At 45.4% G+C, this 22500-nt stretch overlaps 2 protein-coding genes across 2 annotated transcripts in view; both read left to right on the plus strand.

Moving 5' to 3' along the window:
• LOC306923424 (tripartite motif-containing protein 14) overlaps positions 1–22500 on the plus strand; it is a 493176-nt gene that overhangs the window by 195194 nt on the left and 275482 nt on the right. The gene's annotated exons all lie outside the window — the stretch shown is intronic.
• Positions 1–22500, plus strand: part of reln (reelin) — a gene marked incomplete at its 5' end in the record, with an annotated part of 168034 nt that overhangs the window by 112165 nt on the left and 33369 nt on the right. The window contains 19 exons of the mRNA XM_079501359.1: positions 657–849; positions 3302–3414; positions 5149–5286; positions 6041–6227; positions 7309–7514; positions 8226–8397; positions 8958–9161; positions 9386–9624; positions 10202–10359; positions 10747–10954; positions 14033–14109; positions 14374–14532; positions 15380–15574; positions 16074–16347; positions 16769–16909; positions 17468–17645; positions 18054–18138; positions 18490–18672; positions 22493–22500. The exon at positions 22493–22500 is cut by the window's right edge and continues 161 nt beyond it. Coding sequence (XP_079357485.1) covers positions 657–849; positions 3302–3414; positions 5149–5286; positions 6041–6227; positions 7309–7514; positions 8226–8397; positions 8958–9161; positions 9386–9624; positions 10202–10359; positions 10747–10954; positions 14033–14109; positions 14374–14532; positions 15380–15574; positions 16074–16347; positions 16769–16909; positions 17468–17645; positions 18054–18138; positions 18490–18672; positions 22493–22500 — 3118 coding nt within the window. The remainder of the gene's footprint in view (positions 1–656; positions 850–3301; positions 3415–5148; positions 5287–6040; positions 6228–7308; positions 7515–8225; positions 8398–8957; positions 9162–9385; positions 9625–10201; positions 10360–10746; positions 10955–14032; positions 14110–14373; positions 14533–15379; positions 15575–16073; positions 16348–16768; positions 16910–17467; positions 17646–18053; positions 18139–18489; positions 18673–22492) is intronic.

A 22500-nucleotide genomic window follows, 5' to 3' on the forward strand; every position in this document is an offset into this window, starting at 1 on the left:
ACCCTCAGGTACAATATGAACTACCTACTGCCAGCACGACTGGACCCTAAGGTACAATATGAACTACCTACTGCCAGCACGACTGGACCCTAAGGTACAATATGAACTATATACCTACTGCCAGCACGACTGGACCCTAAGGTACAATATGTAACCCTAAAACTATAGAGGGTATGCGCGTGACATCATCGTACCTGGAAGTTATGCGGGAACGCCCACTGAGTGGCAAAAAACTACTTTCTGGACTCGACAGCCCATTCATCCAAACAGAAAAGTCCTGTCTGATTGCATTAAACAATGTCAAACTCACCAACATTGCAGCTGAACGAAAAGCTTGAATTATCCTCTATCTATCTGCAAAGTTTTTGTTTCATGAAAATCCACCATAGAAACGTTATGAGCTACTTTCTGTCAAGAAATGCCCTCCCTGCATTATTTTTCTAAGTGTCAGTTTGGAAGTGCTTGTTTTCAATAACACTATAACTGTCTCCCGCATTATGTGACATTTAGAAACAGGTGGTACGCACTACGCAGGACGGTTGAGTGATTTCCAACGAGCGCTTCCAAACTCCAACACTGTTTGTTTTGGTAGATGGGGATGTTTTTGGTATAGCCCACATATATATTAAAATGTATTTGTACATTGTGTGTTCCAGTTTCTCCGGCGAGCCCAGTCCAGGCTCCAGTATCCGCTACGTAGAGACTCAGTCCATGCAGATCGGCGCCTCGTACAGTCTTCAGTTCTCATTGGTCATGGGCTGCGGCCGGGACCCCTCCCCCCACATCGACACGCAAGTCCGCCTGGAGTTCTCCACCAATCACGGCCTCACCTGGCACCTGGTCAAAGAGGTGAGGTCACGTGTGTGACGTGGCGTGACGTGTAAACGCCTCTGCTTTTGATATCCCCAAATGGTCATTCATTTAATGGGTCTGGTGGGGAAATGTTCTGTCCTTGAGTCAAGACAGACAGACAGACAGACAGACAGACAGACAGACAGACAGACAGACAGACAGCTTTATTGTCATTCAACAATACATAAAATGCATAATTGAAAGAAGTGGCCCACTAGAATTGTGATAATGAAATGAAATGAAATGAAATGAAATGAAATGAAATGAAATCTATATTTACCCAGGGTATCTGGGCTAAGCTCAAGAACTTGTTTCCAGCCAGGCCCTGCTCATAGAACACATTTCATCGTAGTGGTTCAATGCCTTGTTCAAGGGCACTTCAGCGGTGGTAATTTTAACGTGTCGGATGGCTGATTCGAACTAGGAACCTTCCGGTATCAAGACCGCGCCGCTATCCGTTCGGCCACCGCTGCCACCGCTGCCACCGCTGCCACCGCTGCCACTCCACGTTAACTGTTCTGTTAGTTCTGCAACGCGTTGTGAGCTTGTCGATCAAACGCTTTCCCCCACAATAACAGCAAACAGAACAGACCCTAGTACAGAGTGCTGGGGGACTCCGGCCAATCAGATAATGGTTGAAATGGTTTACGGTCAGCCATTTCTTTTAGAAGAACAGAGCTTCATGGTTTAGTTTTTTTTTTACGTGAAGAGAACTTGTAGAAGTCACCCTGCAGCGCTCAGAACAAGGAAACACATTATCTATTCATGCTCATGAATATTGATTTGACTATTACAGCCGCGGTAATAGTGTGTAAATAATGAGGGCCTTTTAAATATGAATACTTTGTTTCATACGTGAGGAATTATCTCCATTACCTTTAATCGTCCCAAACATTAAACACAGTCTCTGTGATTCAATGCACATTTCCTCTCATCACAATTGGCTCGTTAATGATGCATGAGCCGTTAAAATATTCACCGTTAAATATTTGCAGAGAGTTATTTATTCCCGGCCCTTTTGGAATTGAATGGGTTCCGTGCTGGAAGAAACAGATATCATTATGCCTGCCTGCCTGCCTGCCTGCCTGCCTGCCTGCCTGCCTGCCTGCCTGCCTGCCTGCCTGTCTGTCTGTCTGTCTCTGTCTGTCTGTCTGTGTGTTGCTACAGTGTTGCATCAGTCGTTGTAATGATGTATAAATGTACTAGTTGTAATGTCATAACATTATGTATATTATGTACTTACATACAGTTAAAAACACGTCCATCAAAAATGACTTCAAAGCCAAATGGACCATGCATCTTTTATTCAGACCAAAGATCAAACCCAAAGACACATTTATAGCCCCATCTACACGCTTACAACGTGTTGCATCCATGATGGATTGATTGTGAGCTTTTAGATCTGCATGATGGAGCATGCGGAAAAAACAGCTCCACATACTGTCTGAATTCCACCCTAAACTAGTCTCGCGTTGCCAGACGGTTGCCTCTCGCAATTTCCAAAAGCTTCCGTCATACAGTCTGGAGCAACGGCAGCTCTATCACAAGTAAAATATATAGCGGAAGTGGAGACTCCCTCCCCTCTTCCGTTTTTGTCTTTACAGTCGCGCAAATGTATCCTAATATAATTAGAAATCATCTACGAATATATAGCTTGCTACTTAGCAGAAATGAAAATAAAAAAAATAAGCCCTAAAGATATTTTAAAATATATTTTTGTGAACGGAAATGACAAACAGATTACTCTGATTTTGGGAGGTGTAGTTCCAGACTCTATACTAGCATTCAGAGATTGGGAGGTGTAGTTCCAGACTCTATACTAGCATTCAGAGATTGGGAGGTGTAGTTCCAGACTCTATACTAGCATTCAGAGATTGGGAGGTGTAGTTCCAGACTCTATACTATAGCATTCAGAGATTGGGAGGTGTAGTTCCAGACTCTATACTATAGCATTCAGAGATTGGGAGGTGTAGTTCCAGACTCTATACTATAGCATTCAGAGATTGGGAGGTGTAGTTCCTGACTCTATACTAGCATTCAGAGAATAGTTGTCTGGCTATGTGAGAACAAACCCTTAACTAACAAACTGACATACAACGTAATGATTCTCATCAGCTGCCTGTGATGATGTCATTAACTGTATTGTTTGCAAGGATGCCATCTTTGTTCATAGAGTTATACATGGATAGAGCGATAGACCCCGCTATTGATTTCAATAGAAGTTGCTCAGTGGCGTTTTGAAGCACCCGGAAGAACCCTCTATACTTCCGCATTTGACCACCACATTTTACTTGGCAAATGAGGAAGTTGCAATCCACGGGTCCGCCTGCAGTTCACGCTCTAACCAGTAGGGCCGAGTGCTTCGACATTATTGGAGAGCCTCCCTTATGGGGGCTTGTCTTTTGTGCTGCATGTGTTATGTTGATGAGGTCATTTCCTGTGTGTGTAGGCGTGTCTTCCAGGAATGCCCAGCTGTCCGGAGTTCACGGCGCCGAGCGTCTATCACCCGTCTGAGTTCAAGGACTGGAGACGGATCACCCTGCCCTTACCTCATAAGACCTGGTATGATGTCAGTGTTGTTTTTGACAGCACATTTTGATTTTGACCTGAGGACCCCCTCTAAAACGAGATGATACATCTCAAGGGGCTATCCTCTAAAGGAAATACAAATTTCAATATATATTTTAGTTTGAGTCATTAGTCTCTTGAATAGTCACATTTTAGTCACCTGGAATGTTTTAGTGTTAGTCTAATTTTAGTCGACTAAATATCATGAGATTTTAGTCAACTAAATCTACAGTTGATTTAGTCGACTAAAATGTATTTTGGCGGGCCTTGTTGCAATGGCAATGGCTGATTTTACACTTGCTTTGTGTATCGGCTTGTAGATCGGCTATTTTCAGCATGCAACCAAGTGTAAAATGACTTATACTGGATCTCTTGTCCACTAGTCCCTTCCTAACATTTTAGTTTCGTTTTTATTTGTTGACAAAATCGACAGTAGGCCTGTACTTATTTAGTTTTTATGTGTTTTTTGTCAGTGAAAAAAGGTAGTCGACGGACATTTTTGACGAAATCAACACTGTATGATACACACCCAGCTGGTGCCCCTACCTCATATAAGACCATGTTATGATTATGATTGTACAAGATGTGATACAAGCAGGGGCATACAGTACACTGCATGCACCTGCAGGGCTCCTAAGCTAAGCTCTTTGTCAAAGTGGCCCTAATAGAAATCCCGTAAAACAGCCCCTGGATACGAGGACAGTTGAATGCTAGGGGGTGAGGCTGAGTCTGGATACGAGGACAGTTGAATGCTAGGGGGTGAGGCTGAGTCTGGATACGAGGACAGTTGAATGCTAGGGGGTGAGGCTGAGTCTGGATACGAGGACAGTTGAATGCTAGGGGGTGAGGCTGAGTCTGGATACGAGGACAGTTGAATGCTAGGGGGTGAGGCTGAGTCTGGATACGAGGACAGTTGAATGCTAGGGGGTGAGGCTGAGTCTGGATACGAGGACAGTTGAATGCTAGGGGGTGAGGCTGAGTCTGGATACGAGGACAGTTGAATGCTAGGGGGTGAGGCTGAGTCTGGATACGAGGACAGTTGAATGCTAGGGGGTGAGGCTGAGTCTGAAGAGGCAGACATATTATAGGCAGGTCTCAGTGAGGTCACTATGACTGACCTCTCCTCCCCCTTCAGTAGTCTCCTAAATAACTGTGTTCTAATGCCATTCTGTGGCACGTGGAGGTCACGGGGTCACGGCAGTATAAGCAGTCCCTGTGATGATGAGGAGGGGATGGGGGGGGGGGGGGGTTGATGGGGGCCATAGGGTCACAACCACCCCCCCCCCCCCCCCTCACACCCATCATAGACACATCTATGAACATTAATCTTCACTATACATGCAGCAACATGTACTCAAATACACACATGCACGCCTACACACACCCACACACAGCCACGCACGCACGCACGCACGCACGCACGCACGCACGCACGCACGCACGCACGGACACACACACACACACACACACACACACACACACACACACACACACACACACACACACACACACACACACGTTGCTCTCTCGCTGTAAATCCACATTTGTGGAATCAAAATAAAACCTGTAGTTGAAATGACTCACATGCTATTGGTCCTATTGATCACTGTCACTAACCTGACATACGACACATGATTAAATCTTGTTTTTGTGTGTGTGTGTGCGTGCGTGCGTGCGTGCGTGCGTGCGTGCGTGCGTGCGTGCGTGCGTGCGTGCGTGCGTGTCTAGGTCCAGTGCCACTCGGTTCCGGTGGATTCAGAACTACTATGGTGAACAGGACGAGTGGGCTCTAGATGACATCTACATCGGACAGCAGTGTCCCCACATGTGTCACGGACACGGCTGGTGTGACCACGGACACTGCAGGTCAGTCAGTTCACGCCCACACCCGTGCACGTACACACACACACACACACACACACACACACACACACACACACACACACACACACACACACACACACACGTGAAGGGAATATTGGATTGATTCACCATTTTAGTGTTGTCTATTTTTATGCTATAGCTGTGCTGGGCTGGGCTGATTTTGACATATTTGGTAGTTTTGGGTTGTTGGGGTCCTATACTTGTATAGACAAACTGTGTAAATATAATGTAAATCTAACCATTAAGTGGAAAATGGTGCAGGGTTTACATGGAACTCCCCTTTACAAGGAATGTGGGGCTTGAATGTAATGGGTGAATCATTTTATTGAAATGATTCACCCAATTCATTCAATAATTCATTCAAAAGTAAAACTTCTGACCCTGATCCATTTCAAGAAAACGACAAGTCAAAGTTATTACAAAACAAGGTCAGGTTCTGATCTAGCCCTGACAGAAGAGTGAATACATGTGAATATAAATTGAATGATCATAAAAAAAAAAACATGCTCTCAAAATGAACGCCACCCCACCCATCCTGACGACTTAACACAGCAGCCAAATGGCTTGTCCAATCAGGTGTGATGAAGCTTTGCCTCTCATCCAATCAGGTGTGATGAAGCTTTGTCTCTCATCCAATCAGGTGTGACGAAGCTTTGTCTCTCATCCAATCAGGTGTGATGAAGCTTTGTCTCTCATCCAATCAGGTGTGATGAAGCTTTGTCTCTCATCCAATCAGGTGTGATGAAGGTTTCTCGGGCGCAGACTGCCAGCCCTCCCATTCCCTCTCCTCCAGCGTGTTGTCGGACTTCGAGTCCCAGGATGCACTGTTGGCCACCTGGCAGGAGGTGATTGGTGGAGAGGTGGTGACCCCTGACCTGGGCTGTGGGGTGGTCTCATCCGGGTCCTCACTTTACTTCAGCAAGGTAAAAGAAAAAAAGAAAGAAAAATCATTAGTGTTGCTGTCGGGAAGAAACCTCATATTTCCAGATTTCAACTTTGTGGTAAATGAATGCCCTAGTTTATCACACAAGAGTGTAAAGGAATGGTTTTGGACATTAATGGCCTACTACAAGGTTTCCACTCAACAGCAATGATACAAATAACTTGATACAAAAATACTTCTGCAAGGTAAATAAACATCAACATCAACACCCATTAATCTCATACTGTGTAACCTTTTCAATGCAACAAAAGTTATTTTTCATATAATCTTACTGGTACAGCATATTTGCACTATACAAACTCCACACACACAAGCAGGGTCGGATTAACCCTCCCTAGGGCCCTTGGGCTAGACCAAAAGTCAGGGCCCCCCTTGGGCCGTGCGGCCCGCAATTCGGCCGTGCGGAAAAGCCGCGCCACTGATTTTTTTTGGGGGGGTATTTTGTTTTCATTTTGGGGTACCCAGCCCCCCCAAAAAGAGAGAGGCAGGCAGGCGGACGGACGGACGGACGGACGGACGGACGGACGGACGGACGGACGGACGGACGGACGGACGGACGGACAGCGCTGTGCATGGCACGCTTTAGGGCTTTCCACAGCTACGCCACAACACAGCAGGCATGCACTGTCTGCACTGTCTGCAGTGCAGACAGCAGAGCAGAAGCTCTCAATGTTTTAACCATGATACTAAATATACAACATCTAAACATGAATCTCACTTGAATTGGATTGCAATACTTCATTTTCATCATTCAAAAGATGACTAAAACAGAAAAACGGCCCAACGGAAGATCCGGCTCTGCACACAAGGGTAACACATTGTTTCTGACAACTTATGTGTGTTCCAAAATAGACAAACACTGTAATGACACAGAGCTACCACCAGGTGTCATCAAAAGCACTAAAATGCATGATACACTGTACTTTTTGTGTGTGTGTGCGTGCGTGCGTGCGTGCGTGCGTGCGTGCGTGCGTGCGTGCGTGCGTGCGTGCGTGCGTGCGTGCGTGCGTGCGTGCGTGCGTGCGTGCGTGGGTGCGTGCGTGCGTGCGTGCGTTCTTCAGGCTGGTCTGAGGCAGCTGATGACTTGGGACCTGGACACAGAGTGGGCGGAGTTTGTGCAGTTCTACCTGCGTGTGGGCGGAGACTGGGCGGAGTGTAACGCGGCGGACAGCCGGGAGGAAGGCGTGTTGTTACAATACTCTAACGATGGAGGAATCACCTGGAGTCTGATCGCCGAGATGTACTTCACTGACTTCACCAAGCCACGGTCAGAAAGAAACACCTTTTACTTTCTAACTGTACTTATATTATAAGACTGCATGAGGCAGTAGGGAGTCGATCAATCAATCAATCAATCAATCAATCAATCAATCAATCAATCAATCAATCAATCAATCAATCAATCAATCAATCAATCAATCAATCAATCCACTTGTAAAAGTGAGGTAGAAGGGAGTCACTAATCTTATAGTATAAATATAATAGAGACGTCATGGACATAGTGGCCGGATTTGGTATTGCAGCCCGAGCCAGCGCTGGTCCGTTGACTATCATTGCGCACGTTCATGTTATTGGGGCGATGGCGCGTGAACGCTATGTTTCATACGTGAACCAATCCATCCCAGAATGCACTCTGTTCCTACCCAGAAGGAGGAGTGAAATCACCTCATGCGCTTTTGAGCAACTTAATGGAAAATAGTGAGGCATTCTTATATCGATATTAAATGCCTTAGGACGAGTATACTCGTCTAGAGCACACACATTTAATTCATTGGACGAGTATGCCTGTCCTTAGCATCAAATGTGTTAATGAAGTCGACTAGTCAACTTTTTGTTTAATGCCCTTCTACGTTGCCATCAAGAGGCTACTAACCTAACCGTGCTTATTTCTGCTCAGGTCAAAGACTACTAACCTAACCGTGCTTCTTTCTGCTGAGGTTTGTCCACTACTAACCTAACCGTGCTTCTTTCTGGTCAGGTTTGTCCACTACGAGCTTCCGTTGGCGTCCAAGACTCCGTCGACTCGGTTCCGCTGGTGGCAGCCGCTGCACTCTGGAGACGGATACGACCAATGGGCCATCGATGATGTCATCATCCTGTCAGAGAGAGAGAAACACATCATCCCCATGGCCAACCCCACCTTACCCCAGGTAACCTCTGACATTTGACCCCTAACCCCACCTTACCCCAGGTAACCTCTGACATTTGACCCCTAACCCCACCTTACCCCAGGTAACCTCTGATATTTGACCCCTAGCCCCACCTTACCCCAGGTAACCTCTGACATTTGACCCCTAACCCCACCTTACCCCAGGTAACCTCTGACATTTGACCCCTAACCCCACCTTACCCCAGGTAACCTCTGACATTTGACCCTAACCCCACCTTACCCCAGGTAACCTCTGACATTTGACCCCTAACCCCACCTTACCCCAGGTAACCTCTGACATTTGACCCCTAACCCCAATTTAGCCCAAAGACTAGACTAAAATGTTGGGAAGGGACTGTACAGTAAGTCATTTTACACTTGGTTGCATGCGGAAAATAGCCGATCCTAATGTAGATCGGCTATTTTCAGCAAGTGTAAAATCAGTAATTACGACGGCATGAAGGCCCGCCAAAATACATTTTAGTCGACAAATTTTTTTTCTCTCTCTCTCTCTCTCTCTCTCTCTCTCTCTCTCTCTCTCTCTCTCTCTCTCTCCTTCAGAACTTCTATGAGAAGCCAGCGTTCGACTATCCTCTCAACCAGATGAGTGTGTGGCTGATGCTGGGCAACGAGGGCCTGGGCGACACCAACATCACCTTCTGCGCTCCCACGCCCTCCGCCATGGTGTTCGGACGCTCTGACGGAGACAGGGTGGCCGTCACCCGAGACCTGGCCCTGCGACCCGGATACACACTGCAGTTTAAGGTGCACACACGCACGCACACACGTACACGCACACACACAGTTCTGTGCCTGTTTAAAGCCATCATGCGTGTACAGGGCAGAGGCATGACATATTCTTCCCCCGTTGGGACGATGGCTTTGGTTTTATATGTCACTTTAGGCCCCACTACTACTCTCTCTCTCTCTCTCTCTCTCTCTCTCTCTCTCTCTCTCTCTCTCTCGCTCTCTCCCTCCCCCCCGTTCAGTTGAACATCGGCTGTGAGTCAGAGTTCAGCTCTTCGGCTCCGGTCTTGCTCCAGTACTCTCACGACGCCGGTCGGACGTGGTCTCTGGTGAAGGAGGGCTGTTACCCAGGATCTCCCGGGGCGGCGGGGGGCTGCCAGGGCAGTGGCCGCGAGCTGCGGGAGCCCACCGTCTACAACACAGGAGACTACGAACAGTGGACCCGAGTCACCGTGGTGGTGCCGCGCAACGTTGCTGCCAGGTATACAGGCCTATATGTATCGTTTGTGTTATTGTGTAGTTTGGGTTCCGTAAAACGCGATACTTGTTTGCGTGTTGCTCAGTGGTGTTGTTTTTGTCGACTAGAACTAAGACGAAAAATGCTCATTGACTACCTTTTTTCACTGACGAATAGTAAATGGAAACTAAATGAAAACTAAGCTATGATGACGAAAACTAAGATTAAATGTATTGACAATTCATCAACAGATAAAAAACTAGACTAAAATGTTAGGAAGTGACTAGTGAGAGATCCAGTATAAGTCATTTTACACTTGGTTGCATACAAGCTCACAACGTGAGCTTGTAGATCGGCTATTTGTGTAAGATCAGTCATTACGACGGCATCAAGGCCCGCCAAAATACATTTTAGTCGACTAAATCAACTGTAGATTTAGTCGACTAAAATCATTTCATTCCAGGTGACTAAAATGTGAATAAAACTAAATGAAAACTATTGAAGAGACTATATATGACTAAAACTAAAATAGAAATTTGCTGCCAAAAACAACACTGTTGCTCTGCAGTAAAACCCGCCTCTGTTTGTTTCGTCCCCTCAGTAAGACCCGGTTCCGGTGGTTCCAGGAGAGCAGTGTCCACAGAGACGCTCCTCCGTTCGCTCTGGACGGCGTTTATATCTCTGAGCCGTGTCCCAACCACTGTGGAGGACATGGAGAGTGCATCAGCGGAGTCTGCTTCTGTGACATGGGATACACAGGTACACGCACGCACGCACGCACACGCACGCGCACGCACGCACGCACGCACGCACGCACGCACGCACGCACGCACGCACGCACGCACGCACACACGCACACACGTAGACAGACAGACTTTGTGGGTATAAGTTACAGAAACCATAAGGGTCAATTATTTGGTTCTAAAATAATTTTAGCCCTGGTTGAGTGTTTGAGTTGCAAAATATAGGTGTTGTTGGTGTAGGTGATGTTGGTATTCGACAGGAATGAAACGTACACCCTTGCTTCAAAGTATTTAGCAGGCTACTCTCATGATGGAAGAGCACAGGATTGTCGTATGTGTGCATGCGTGCGTGCGTGTGTGTGCGTGCATGCGTGCGTAATGCGTGAGCGTGTGTGTGTTCCAGTGGAGCAGGACAGCTGTGTCCCCTCGGTAGCCACGCCCACGGAGCTGATGGAGGACTTTGAGGGGAAGCTGAGCCCCCTGTGGCAGGCTCTGAGCGGTGGGCAGGTCGGCGGGGGGTGTGGCACCATCAGCGAGGGCAAAGCTCTCTACTTCAACAGCCCTGGACGAAGACAAGCCACCACGGTACCCCTGGACACCACTAACACGCGGTAACGATCCCACTTCTGACACCTGTTGTCGTATACAGTCACCTCATTGGCCTCGGTTGAGAGTCCCTGATGATGTTTGATAGTTTTTTTTATAAACATTTGGACCGCTATACCTCTGTTTTACCGCAGCAGGCATGTGTTTTACCTAAAACATTATGTTTGACCCCAGAAACCACCTGTTTTACCTATAGAAAACATTATGTTTGACCCCAGAAACCACCTGTTTTACCTATAGAAAACATTATGTTTGACCCCAGAAACCACCTGTTTTACCATATAAAACATTATGTTTGACCCCAGAAACCACCTGTTTTACCATATAAAACATTATGTTTGACCCCAGAAACCACCTGTTTTACCTATAGAAAATATTATGTTTGACCCCAGAAACCAACTGTTTTACCCTAGAAAACATTATGTTTGACCCCAGAAACCACCTGTTTCACCCTAGAAAACATATGTTTTACCAGAAACCACCTGTTTTACCCTAGAAAACATTATGTTTGACCCCAGAAACCACCTGTTTTACCCTAGAAAACATTATGTTTGACCCCAGAAACCACCTGTTTCACCCTAGAAAACATATGTTTTACCAGAAACCACCTGTTTTACCCTAGAACACATTGAGCCCTATTAAGCAAGACGAAAAACCCATGCGGTAATACAGATTTCGCCCTCGCTCTGCGCCTTTTCCTATTATGGAAGCCGTGGTGAGCGCTCACTCATATGGAATACCACGTTCCTGCATAATTTAGCATTGGGGGAGTGTCCATATGTAAATTATTTTCGCTTTGCGCTAGTTGCTACTAAGCCCCTTGACCTAAAAACACTCAGCGCATACCGATTCCGCCTGGGTCTGACCACGTCTTAAAAGCAAAAAGCACTGTTTGATTTGACACTTGAGCGGCTCTGGAGTGCTGCTGGAGTGTTGCCATGTTGCTGTTTATTATAAGCGGCTTCTTTTTCTGCAAAGTTGCTTGTAAATATTGGTAGTTGTGGTTGCTTTTCTTGTTTCTAAAGTGCTTATTTGGGCTTTTCTCCTAATGTTGTTTAAACCAGTGATCCTCACACAGCGACATTCCCATGTCAAGGACCCCCAGATGAATGCATTTGCCCAACTAAGCCAGTGACCCCCATGACAGATTTGTGTTTTTAAATGTTTCAATAACATTTTTCAAAAATATTCTTATTGTCACTTTTGAAAATAGCAGATCTACCAGCTCACAATGCATCACATTCATTCATTAAAACAATGAACTCTGACTGCAGGGGGATATATATTTATAATGATCATTATAACAATGTGCAAGAAAATATGTAAAAAGAAGGAAGAACTTTATATTTGTGGACAATCAAAATATGCTGGAAATTTGAATGTGGTGTCATGAAAAGGAATCTTGATATGGCAGACTCACTATCTAGAAAATAAAAACATGGCACTTCATTTAAAATAGGTTGTAGACCCCTGTTATATGCGATTCTTTTGGGAGTATGTTTATAGACCTATTTACTTGTTTCTATGAGACATGGCAACAGCGAGCTGTCTGTCTTTCTCGTTGAGATTATAAAGGGTCATATATCGCTCATTTCTAAACCTTTTTTTTAAATTAAAACATCTCTATAATCACTGGGAAGTTTGCTTTCATACGCTGTATCACACCCGACTCAATTCTTCTTCAATAAAATGCTACGAGCGAAGACCATAACATTGGGGCCGCAGCAATACGCATGGCGCACGTATGGCATTTCAACTCATTCCTTCGTCGTGACTCGAATGAAATAAAATAAAATAAACGTTATTTTACTGGTGTTTTTCAATAGAAACAAATAAAGAGCGTGTGTGCAACAGTCAGTGCATATACGTGCATGCACTATAGGCTATATTTCCTCCTTGTCGGGATGGTGAGCTGAGCTCTTCACAGGCACAGCCCGTTTGTCTTTCATATTATTCTTATAATATTTGATATTATAAACACTCATGGTTCTCTCATTTCTCAGCCGTTTTTTAAAAGGTAAAAATCCCCACATTCCTTAGGAATCTTGCTTTCATTCGCTGTATGGTATATGGTTCTATTTTTATCGAATTAAACAATATCAAACGAACTTGTATGTTCGGGGGTTAGACGATTCTGGGAACATTACGCATGGATTGCCAATTTGCCAGCCAATGCTGCGTATCTACTCGCAGTTCCATTCCGATCTGAAAGGTATAGGTAGGTGCCATTTCAAAGGCTTAGTTATTCATTTATGAATCAAATGAACTAGAATAAAGATTTTTACAGCTGTTTTTCATGCTTAGAACAGAAACAAATGAAGTGATGATGTGCGTATATCTCCCTCCCTTAGCATATGGCTGCGCCGCTGTAATGACTTTCCAATGAACACTGCAAGTTACTTAACAAAATAGAGACATAGGCCTATGCACATCATGGCTGTGACAGCTTGTGGATCTGTTCTTTTGAGGCATAAAGGTGACAGCATGCAGTGCAATAGGAATAATTAACCCAAATGTGACAAAGTCATGTCATGTCTATGGTGCCAGTCTGCAGAAATGTAATACCACTTGCCGAAAAGGGCGCATCATCAGCTGGTGTCGTAAAGAGAATAGTACGGACATGTTCATTGGGTAAGCCTCAAAACTCCCTTAAACACTCCCATGACTAATTCAAGGCCGTTTTGCTCACACCACGGGGTGTCGAAAGCGCTTCTTACCTGGCCCATAATTGTAATATGACATTGCACCCGCCCCCACGTCTTAAAAACTGTAAAATTATATGTAATTAGATTCCACTTGCTTAATAGGGCCCATTATGTTTGACCCCAGAAACCACCTGTTTTACCCTAGAAAACTGGCGTTATTTAGCATAATGTTGCTGTTGTATCGTCATTTTCCATGTTTTTTTTTTCATAAATAAATGCCCCACTTCATCGTACAACAGTGTTGCACACAAGTTATGTAGCACAACACGGCATGCTTTGAGCTTACACAGATAGGCAATTTCTTTGGGGAATTACACGTTTTGGACATACTGAAGGTTTCCATTCGACATTGACAATATTCATACTGTGATCCTACAGGCTGGTTCAGTTCTACATCCGTATCGGCAGCAAGAGTCTGGGTCCCACCTGCACCAGGCCTCGCTCACGCAACGAAGGTTAGAAGCATCTCTGCTGCCTCCTTTTGGCCATTTATTAACACTGCAGGCTGAATAGCACGCAATGACCTGGATTAAAATTGTGAAGCAGCAAGCTTGTAAATTATCGCCTATTTTCATGAAGTGGCTATAATGGTTTTTAGTTTTCTCCTTTCTAGTAGAGTTAACAGTACAATATTTGTCCTTAAAATGCAGCGGAAAGAAAGTCATAATACGTATATTTAAATATATATATATATACTCATGTGTGTCTTGTGCCACTAGGTGTCATTGTTCAGTTCTCCAACAACAACGGTGTCCAGTGGCACTTCCTCAGGGAGCTTGACTTCGGCTCCTTCCTGGAGCCACAGGTGGTCACCATAGAGCTGCCCCCGTCCGCCAAGACCCCCTACACTGTGTTCAGATGGTGGCAGCCCCAGCAGGGTGGGCACACGCACGCACGCACGCACGCACGCATGCACGCACGCACGCACGCACGCACGCACGCACGCACGCACGCACGCACGCACGCACGCACGCACGCATGCCACAGCACTTACTTTTAATAACCATTAATTAACGGTTAATAAGACACATATAGACCGTAACCTTATTGTGTCAATAATGCTAAGTCTTACAACTAAGTCTTACAACTTTACCAAAATGCCTTGTGAGTTTCTTAAAGTTGTTTATAATTGCATGACAAACATATTATTCTTATGCTTATGCTCATTATTATGCTTTATTAACACTCCAATTGCCCGGGGTTATTTAATCCATTAAATCATAATGCCCAGCGATTTATAGCAGCGGAGCACTTTTACCGACGGACCAGATGTTATTCCGGATGTGGATGTAGCAGCTAAATGTAGCCATAACACTCTAGAGCCGATCGACAACAACGGGAGGTATGATTAAATCTAACGCGACTAGCAACGGGACCGCGGTGGGCCGTCTAACACACAATCTTTTCTTAGAATTGGACGGGATGATTTAGATCAAGAGTTATTAACGTTTTAAGATTTTTGGTCTCGTCGGCTAAACAGGGGGAACATTTTCGATGACGTCCCACTGTTGCGCAACATCGAGTATTGCGCAACAGGCTGTGGAGCGATGCGATCGGCTTTGATATCAATAATCTTCGTCTTTTGGATAAAACTTCGTCCTGGCCGCTGGGTGTTACTAATTGAAAGAACTTCGTCCAGGGCGATCGGTGTGTTAACAGTTGAACTATGATTTTTGCTTTTACATGTACCTAATCTAACTCTCTCTCCTCTCTCTCTCCGTGCAGGTAAACATTCAGCTCAGTGGGGGTTGGACGAGGTGTTCGTAGGGATGAATGACAGCTCCAGGTCGGGCTTCTACGATAAGTTTGACGGTTCACATCCTCTCAGAAGCAACTGGTACCGCGTGCAGGGAGGAGAGGTGGCCGTGGACTGTCTGTCCCTGGACACTGCGCTGACCTTCCATTCTGAGGCCATAGACAGTAAGACACACGCACAAAACATCACTCACACACAGCACGCACGCGCGTCCTGTGTTTGCGTCAGTGTTGTTTTCGTCGACTAAGACAAAAAATGTTCGTCGACTACCTTTTTTCACTGACAAAAACTAAATCTAGTCATTTACACTTGGTTGCGTGCTGAAAATAACCGATCTACAAGCTCACAACGCGTCGCGCTGCGATGCGTTGTGAGCTTGTAGATCGCTATTTTCAGCAAGTGTCATTACGATGGCCAAGGCCCGCCAAAATACATTTTAGTCGACTAAATCACCTGTAGATTTAGTCGACTAAAATCTCATGACATTTAGACGACTAAAACTAAACCAACACTAACACATTCCAGGTGACTAAAATGTGACTAAAACTAAATGAAAACTATTCAAGAGACTATGACTAATACAAAAATAAAAATTTGCTGCCAAAATCAACACTGCTGTGTGTGCGTGTGTGTGCGTGTGTGTGTGTTCTCTGTGTGTTCCAGAGAAGCCGCGCTATGCCGAGACGTGGGACTTTGAGGTGTCGGGTTCGTCCTTCCTGCAGTTCTCCATCAGCATGGGCTGCAGTAAGTCCACGTCCTTCTCCCACGGCGTGCGCCTGGAGTTCTCCACGGACTGCGGTCGCAGCTGGGCCCTCATCCAGCCCGAGTGCGTCCCCCCGGCCATCGGCTGCGCCGGCTACACCCAGAGCTCCGTCTACACCTCCACCCAGTACAAGCACTGGAGGAGGATCACCGTGTACCTGCCCAGTGCAGCCAAGTAAGAGGCCTTTAAATTCATATTATATATATACTTTTAACTCGTTCTGGACGGACGGGAACACCTTTAGCTATTGAAAAAATCATGAAAATGAGGCGCAAATCTTTGAATATATATTCTTTCAGAGCAAATGTTTTTAACTCAAATCTTTGCTTCTGGGGGTCCCTGGAACAACATATTTCCAGATGTTGGGTCGGCGGCCAATTCATTTCCACGTGGAAATAATATCGTTATGTTATGTGTGTGTGTTATGTGTGTGTGTTATGTGTGTGTTGTGTGTGTGTGTGTGTGTGTGTGTGTGTGTGTGTGTGTGTGTGTGTGTGTGTGTGCGTGTCTGTGGCTGCGTGCGTGCGTGCGTGCGTGCGTGCGTGCGTGCGTGCGTGCGTGCGTGCGTGCGTGCGTGCGTGCGTGCGTGCGTCAGCTCCCCCAGGACTCGGTTCCGGTGGATCCAGACTCACTTCACCCCCGGGGCAGAGGGCTGGGCTCTGGACAACGTCCTGCTGGCTCCTGGATGTCCCTGGATGTGCTCTGGACACGGCATGTGTGACAACGGACACTGTGTGTATGTACATGCACGCACGCACGCACGCACGCACACACGCACAACAAAGGCTGGACTCACACACAACGATATTAAACGGTTTGGAAATTGTAAAAACAACGAGGCATCACACACTACTGTGTTTTAAACTATAGCGCTGAAAGCCTGGCGACTGCTCCCTATTGGTTCATCAACCTATATGTTCCCGGCTCCGCCCCTCCCCTAAAAGGACACCAAAGGCTTTCCCAGTTGTAATCATAGAGTAATAAAAGGATAGAGACTGAACCGGAGCGTTAGCCCCGCCCCCCATGTATTCATTTCAGTGGAAGTTGCTCAGTGGCGTTTTGAAGCACCCGGAAGAACCGTCTACTTCCACGTTTGACCACCACATTTTGGTTGGCAAATGCGGAAGTGCAACCGAACGCTCAATGTTAAAGCCCAGCTGCACAGGGTTTCCTCCTCATGAATCCACGGGTCCGCGTGCAGTTCACGCTCCAACCACTAGGGCCGAGTGCTTCAACGCTGGAGAGCCTCACTGGGGGCTTGGTTGTGATGGGTTGTTACTGTGATTGTTCTCAGGTGTGATAAAGGCTTCGGGGGTCCCCACTGCGTCCCGTCGGTCCCCCTGCCCTCCGTCCTCCGGGACGACTTCAACGAGAACCTGCAGCAGGAGGCGTGGCCTGAGGTCCACGGCGCCGAGCGAGGGACGCTGAACGGAGAGCCGCTCAAGTCTGGCACCGCCCTCATCTTTAAAGGGGTACTACACCTGCTTTTAAACAGTCTTTAAAGGGGTACTACACCCGCTTTTAAACAGTCTTTAAAGGGGTACTACACCCGCTTTTAAACAGTCTTTAAAGGGGTGCTACACCCGCTTTTAAACAGTCTTTAAAGGGGTGCTAAACCCGCTTTTAAACAGTCTTTAAAGGGGTACTACACCCACTTTTAAACAGTCTTTAAAGGGGTGCTACACCTGTTTTTAAACAGTCTTTAAAGGGGTGCTACACCTGTTTTTAAACACTCTTTAAAAGAGTGCTATACGAACACCTGTGTTTTTAAAGTCTTTAAAGGGGTGTGTGTGTGTGTGTGTGTGTGTGTGTGTGTGTGTGTGTGTGTGTGTGTGTGTGTGTGTGTGTGTGTGTGTGTGTGTGTGTTTGTGCGTGCACAGGACGGTCTTCGTATGCTGGTCTCCAGGGACCTGGACTGCACCAGTACTCTGTACATCCAGTTCAGCTTCAAGTTCATCACTAAAGGTACATGTGAATGATTGATTGATTGATTGATCCATCCATCCATCCATCCATCCATCCATCCATCCATGCATCCATCCATCCATCCATCCATCCACCCACCCACCCACTCACTCACTCACTCACTCACTCACTAACTCATCCATTCATCCATGTTAGCTTCATGCTAACGTGTGCTGTGTGTTATCCTCCTTGTTAGCTTCATGCTAACGTGTGCTATGTGTTATCCTCCATGTTAGCTTCATGCTAACGTGTGCTGTGTGTTATCCTCCATGTTAGCTTCATGCTAACGTGTGCTGTGTGTTATCCCCCATGTTAGCTTCATGCTAACGTGTGCTGTGTGTTATCCTCCAGGGGTTCCAGAGCGCTCCCACTCGGTCCTCCTGCAGTACTCGGTGAACGGAGGCATCAGCTGGCTACTGCTGGACGAGTTCTACTTCCCCACCTCCACGGACACCCTGTTCCTGCACCTGCCCCTCCCTGCCAGCGCCCAGACCAACGCCACGCGCTTCAGACTGTGGCAGCCCTACAACAGTGGTGAGGCACCCACACCATAGCCTGGCCCAGCCTTTGTGATATCTGGTCTAGACCGGAGGATTGCCGGCACGAAAAAAACAGTGGATCCCAATATCAGTGTTGTTTTTGGCAGTAAATTTAGATTTTAGTTTTAGTCATATATAGTCTCTTCAATAGTTTTCATTTAGTTTCAGTCACATTCTAGTCACCTGGCTGGAATGTTTTAGTGTCGACTAAATATCATAAGATTTAAGTCGACTAAATCTACAGTTGATTTAGTCGACTAAAGTTTTGGCGGGCCTTGATGCCGTCGTAATGGCTGATTTTATACTTGCTGAAAATAGCCGATCTACAAGCTCACAACGCGTCGCAGCGCGACGTGTTGTGATCTTGTAGATCTGCTATTTTCAGCATGAAACCAAGTGGAAAATGACCTATACTGGATCTCTTGTCCACTAATTCCCTTCCTAACATTTTAGTCTAGTTTTTATTTGTTGACGAAATTGTCAGTATATTTAGTCTTAGTTTTGTCATCATAGCTTAGTTTTCATTTAGTTTCCATCTATAGTTTTCGTCAGTGACACACATACCTTATAGCAGGGCTGGGCAACTTTGACGATGGAGAGGGCCGCTACATTTATACAGTCACTCCAGAGGGCCACGTTGCATATTACTGTCGTAGCAAAATAGCCGATCTACAAGCTCAAAACGCGTCGCACTGCGACACGTTTTGAGCTTGTAGATCGGCTATTTTTTAATTGGAATCCTGGAAAGTATTTTTTTTATTTAATTTCAAATGCCTTTAGTTATATAGTTATGTTAACTTTATGAACTAAATTACAAATACATTGGACATGGTCATTCAGTTTCTAATATAGACTGAAGTAATTAAAGTGTGTCATGTTTGGAAACAGCTGAAATAAATAAATCATAATTCCATACGATATACCAGATATACCAACCAGGGCTCCAGACTAACTTTTTCACAGGTAGCACTGGTGCCACCTACCTTTTCATTTGGTAGCGCCACCACAAATTAGGTAGCACCATTTTTTTCTTTGTATAGCGTGGTATTAATACATGATCTTATCATGCCCCCACATCGGGCGCCATTTATTTATGTAGTGGTTTCCACCATTAAATGTTTGAATCATAAAACCCCCTACAAAGGTCACAGTGTAAAAAACAGCAACCTACCTGGTTATACTTCAAAACACTGTAGATGGTTTCAACCCACCACAAAGTCACTCAGTCAATAAAGGCAATATTTATATTCCACACACAGAAAGTCAGTTTAAGGTTTTGTGTTGCAGTCCAAACCTTTTGGATTAATAAAGTGACAATTTGTACAATATCTCCATTACCATTATCCAAATTAATTCCTTATTATAATATTTTTACATTTTGGAAAAAATCTTTTGCAATGTGAAATGCCACCAAATTCTTAATCCTTTTCCTTGTCTTTATGGGCCAACTTGTGAAAGCTGCATACTTTTATTGTGAAGGCAAAAGTTTCTGAATGCTCTCAGAGCCTGCATATCTCCGCGTGCTGAAAATAGCTGATCTACAAGCTCACAACGCGTCGCGGACGCGACACGTTGTGAGCTTGTAGATCAGCTATTTTCAGCACGGAACACGAAGAATAAATCAGGCATCAGTGCTCTTCACTCACTGGGAGGGAGATTAATGTATTTTGTTGGCCGATCATCATGTATGGACCTATGGTATGGACACATAGGCATACCTCCTCGATGCAAACATAACAAGCTTTGGAAGCTATTTTTCGTGGCACATTTCGTGGCACATGTTTAATCAAACAACACGTTTACTAAGTTTCACTCAGTGTTTGGGTCGGGAGTCGGCTGTCTGTGTAGATCATGACTGATCATCATGCAGTTAGATATGCGCGCTGCGCTCCAGTGAAATTGTACAGCTGAGAAAGATTAGTTAATTTGTGTCGGATAAGCTGCGTTCAGACCTATATATAAAAATTCGCCTCGGTTCGTCCAGTTTGTACCGCGGCAGGTCGCGCCGCGCCCGTTTGCGCAATTCTCGTCTTTGAATTGACTTTGTATGTAATCGCGCCGCTCTGACCATCCAAGTCTGAAGGGCTTATTTGTGGGTTTTCGTGAACGATCGTTCTTTGAACACTGGGCGTCAGGCGAACGTCCAATGTTTTCAATCAATGGAACGGGCAAGCACTGCGGGATGTTTTTTTTTTCCACTCATCCTTCCAGCAAGTCGCACCTGTGCGACCTCATTAAATTTTAAGTATCACCCTTAATAAATTAAGTCGCATATGCGACCTAATAGGTCGCACGCTGGAGCCCTGATACCAACCCTACAACACTGGTGAGACACCATATAGGGCTTCTCATACGATATACCAGATATACCAACCCTACAACACTGGTGAGACACCATATAGGGCTTCTCATACGATATACCAGATATACCAACCCTACAACACTGGTGAGACACCATATAGGGCTTCTCATACGATATACCAGATATACCAACCCTACAACACTGGTGAGACACCATATAGGGCTTCTCATACGATATACCAACCCTACAACACTGGTGAGACACCATATAGGGCTTCTCATACCAGATATACCAACCCTACAACACTGGTGAGACACCATATAGGGCTTCTCAATATATACCAGATATACCAACCCTACAACACTGGTGAGACACCATATAGGGCTTCTCATATACCAGATATACCAACCCTACAACACTGGTGAGACACCATATAGGGCTTCTCATATACCAGATATACCAACCCTACAACACTGGTGAGACACCATATACTGTATATATACCAGATATACCAACCCTACAACACTGGTGAGACACCATATACTGTATATATATATACCAGATATACCAACCCTACAACACTGGTGAGACACCATATACTGTCTATATACCAGATATACCAACCCTACAACACTGGTGAGACACCATATACTGTATATATACCAGATATACCAACCCTACAACACTGGTGAGACACCATATACTGTCTATATACCAGATATACCAACCCTACAACACTGGTGAGACACCATATACTGTATATATACCAGATATACCATCCCTACAACACTGGTGAGACACCATATACTGTCTATATACCAGATATACCAACCCTACAACACTGGTGAGACACCATATACTGTCTATATACCAGATATACCAACCCTACAACACTGGTGAGACACCATATACTGTCTATATACCAGATATACCAACCCTACAACACTGGTGAGACACCATATACTGTCTATATACCAGATATACCAACCCTACAACACTGGTGAGACACCATATACTGTCTATATACCAGATATACCAACCCTACAACACTGGTGAGACACCATATACTGTCTATATACCAGATATACCAACCCTACAACACTGGTGAGACACCATATACTGTCTATATACCAGATATACCAACCCTACAACACTGGTGAGACACCATATACTGTCTATATACCAGATATACCAACCCTACAACACTGGTGAGACACCATATACTGTCTATATACCAGATATACCAACCCTACAACACTGGTGAGACACCATATACTGTATATATACCAGATATACCAACCCTACAACACTGGTGAGACACCATATAGGGCTTCTCAAAGTCAGTGCCGTGGCACCCTGTATAGGGTGCCTTGATGCAAGTCCAGGGCTGCCTCAGAATGCTTTGATAATACTTGAACTGTATCAATGTCACTTCAGTTTAACCATGTGTGTGTGTGTGTGTGTGTGTGTGTGTGTGTGTGTGTGTGTGTGTGTGTGTGTGTGTGTGCTCCAGGTAAGAAG

The sequence above is a fragment of the Electrona antarctica genome (assembly GCF_951216825.1).
Source record: "Electrona antarctica genome assembly, chromosome: 5".
NCBI lineage: Eukaryota > Metazoa > Chordata > Actinopteri > Myctophiformes > Myctophidae > Electrona > Electrona antarctica.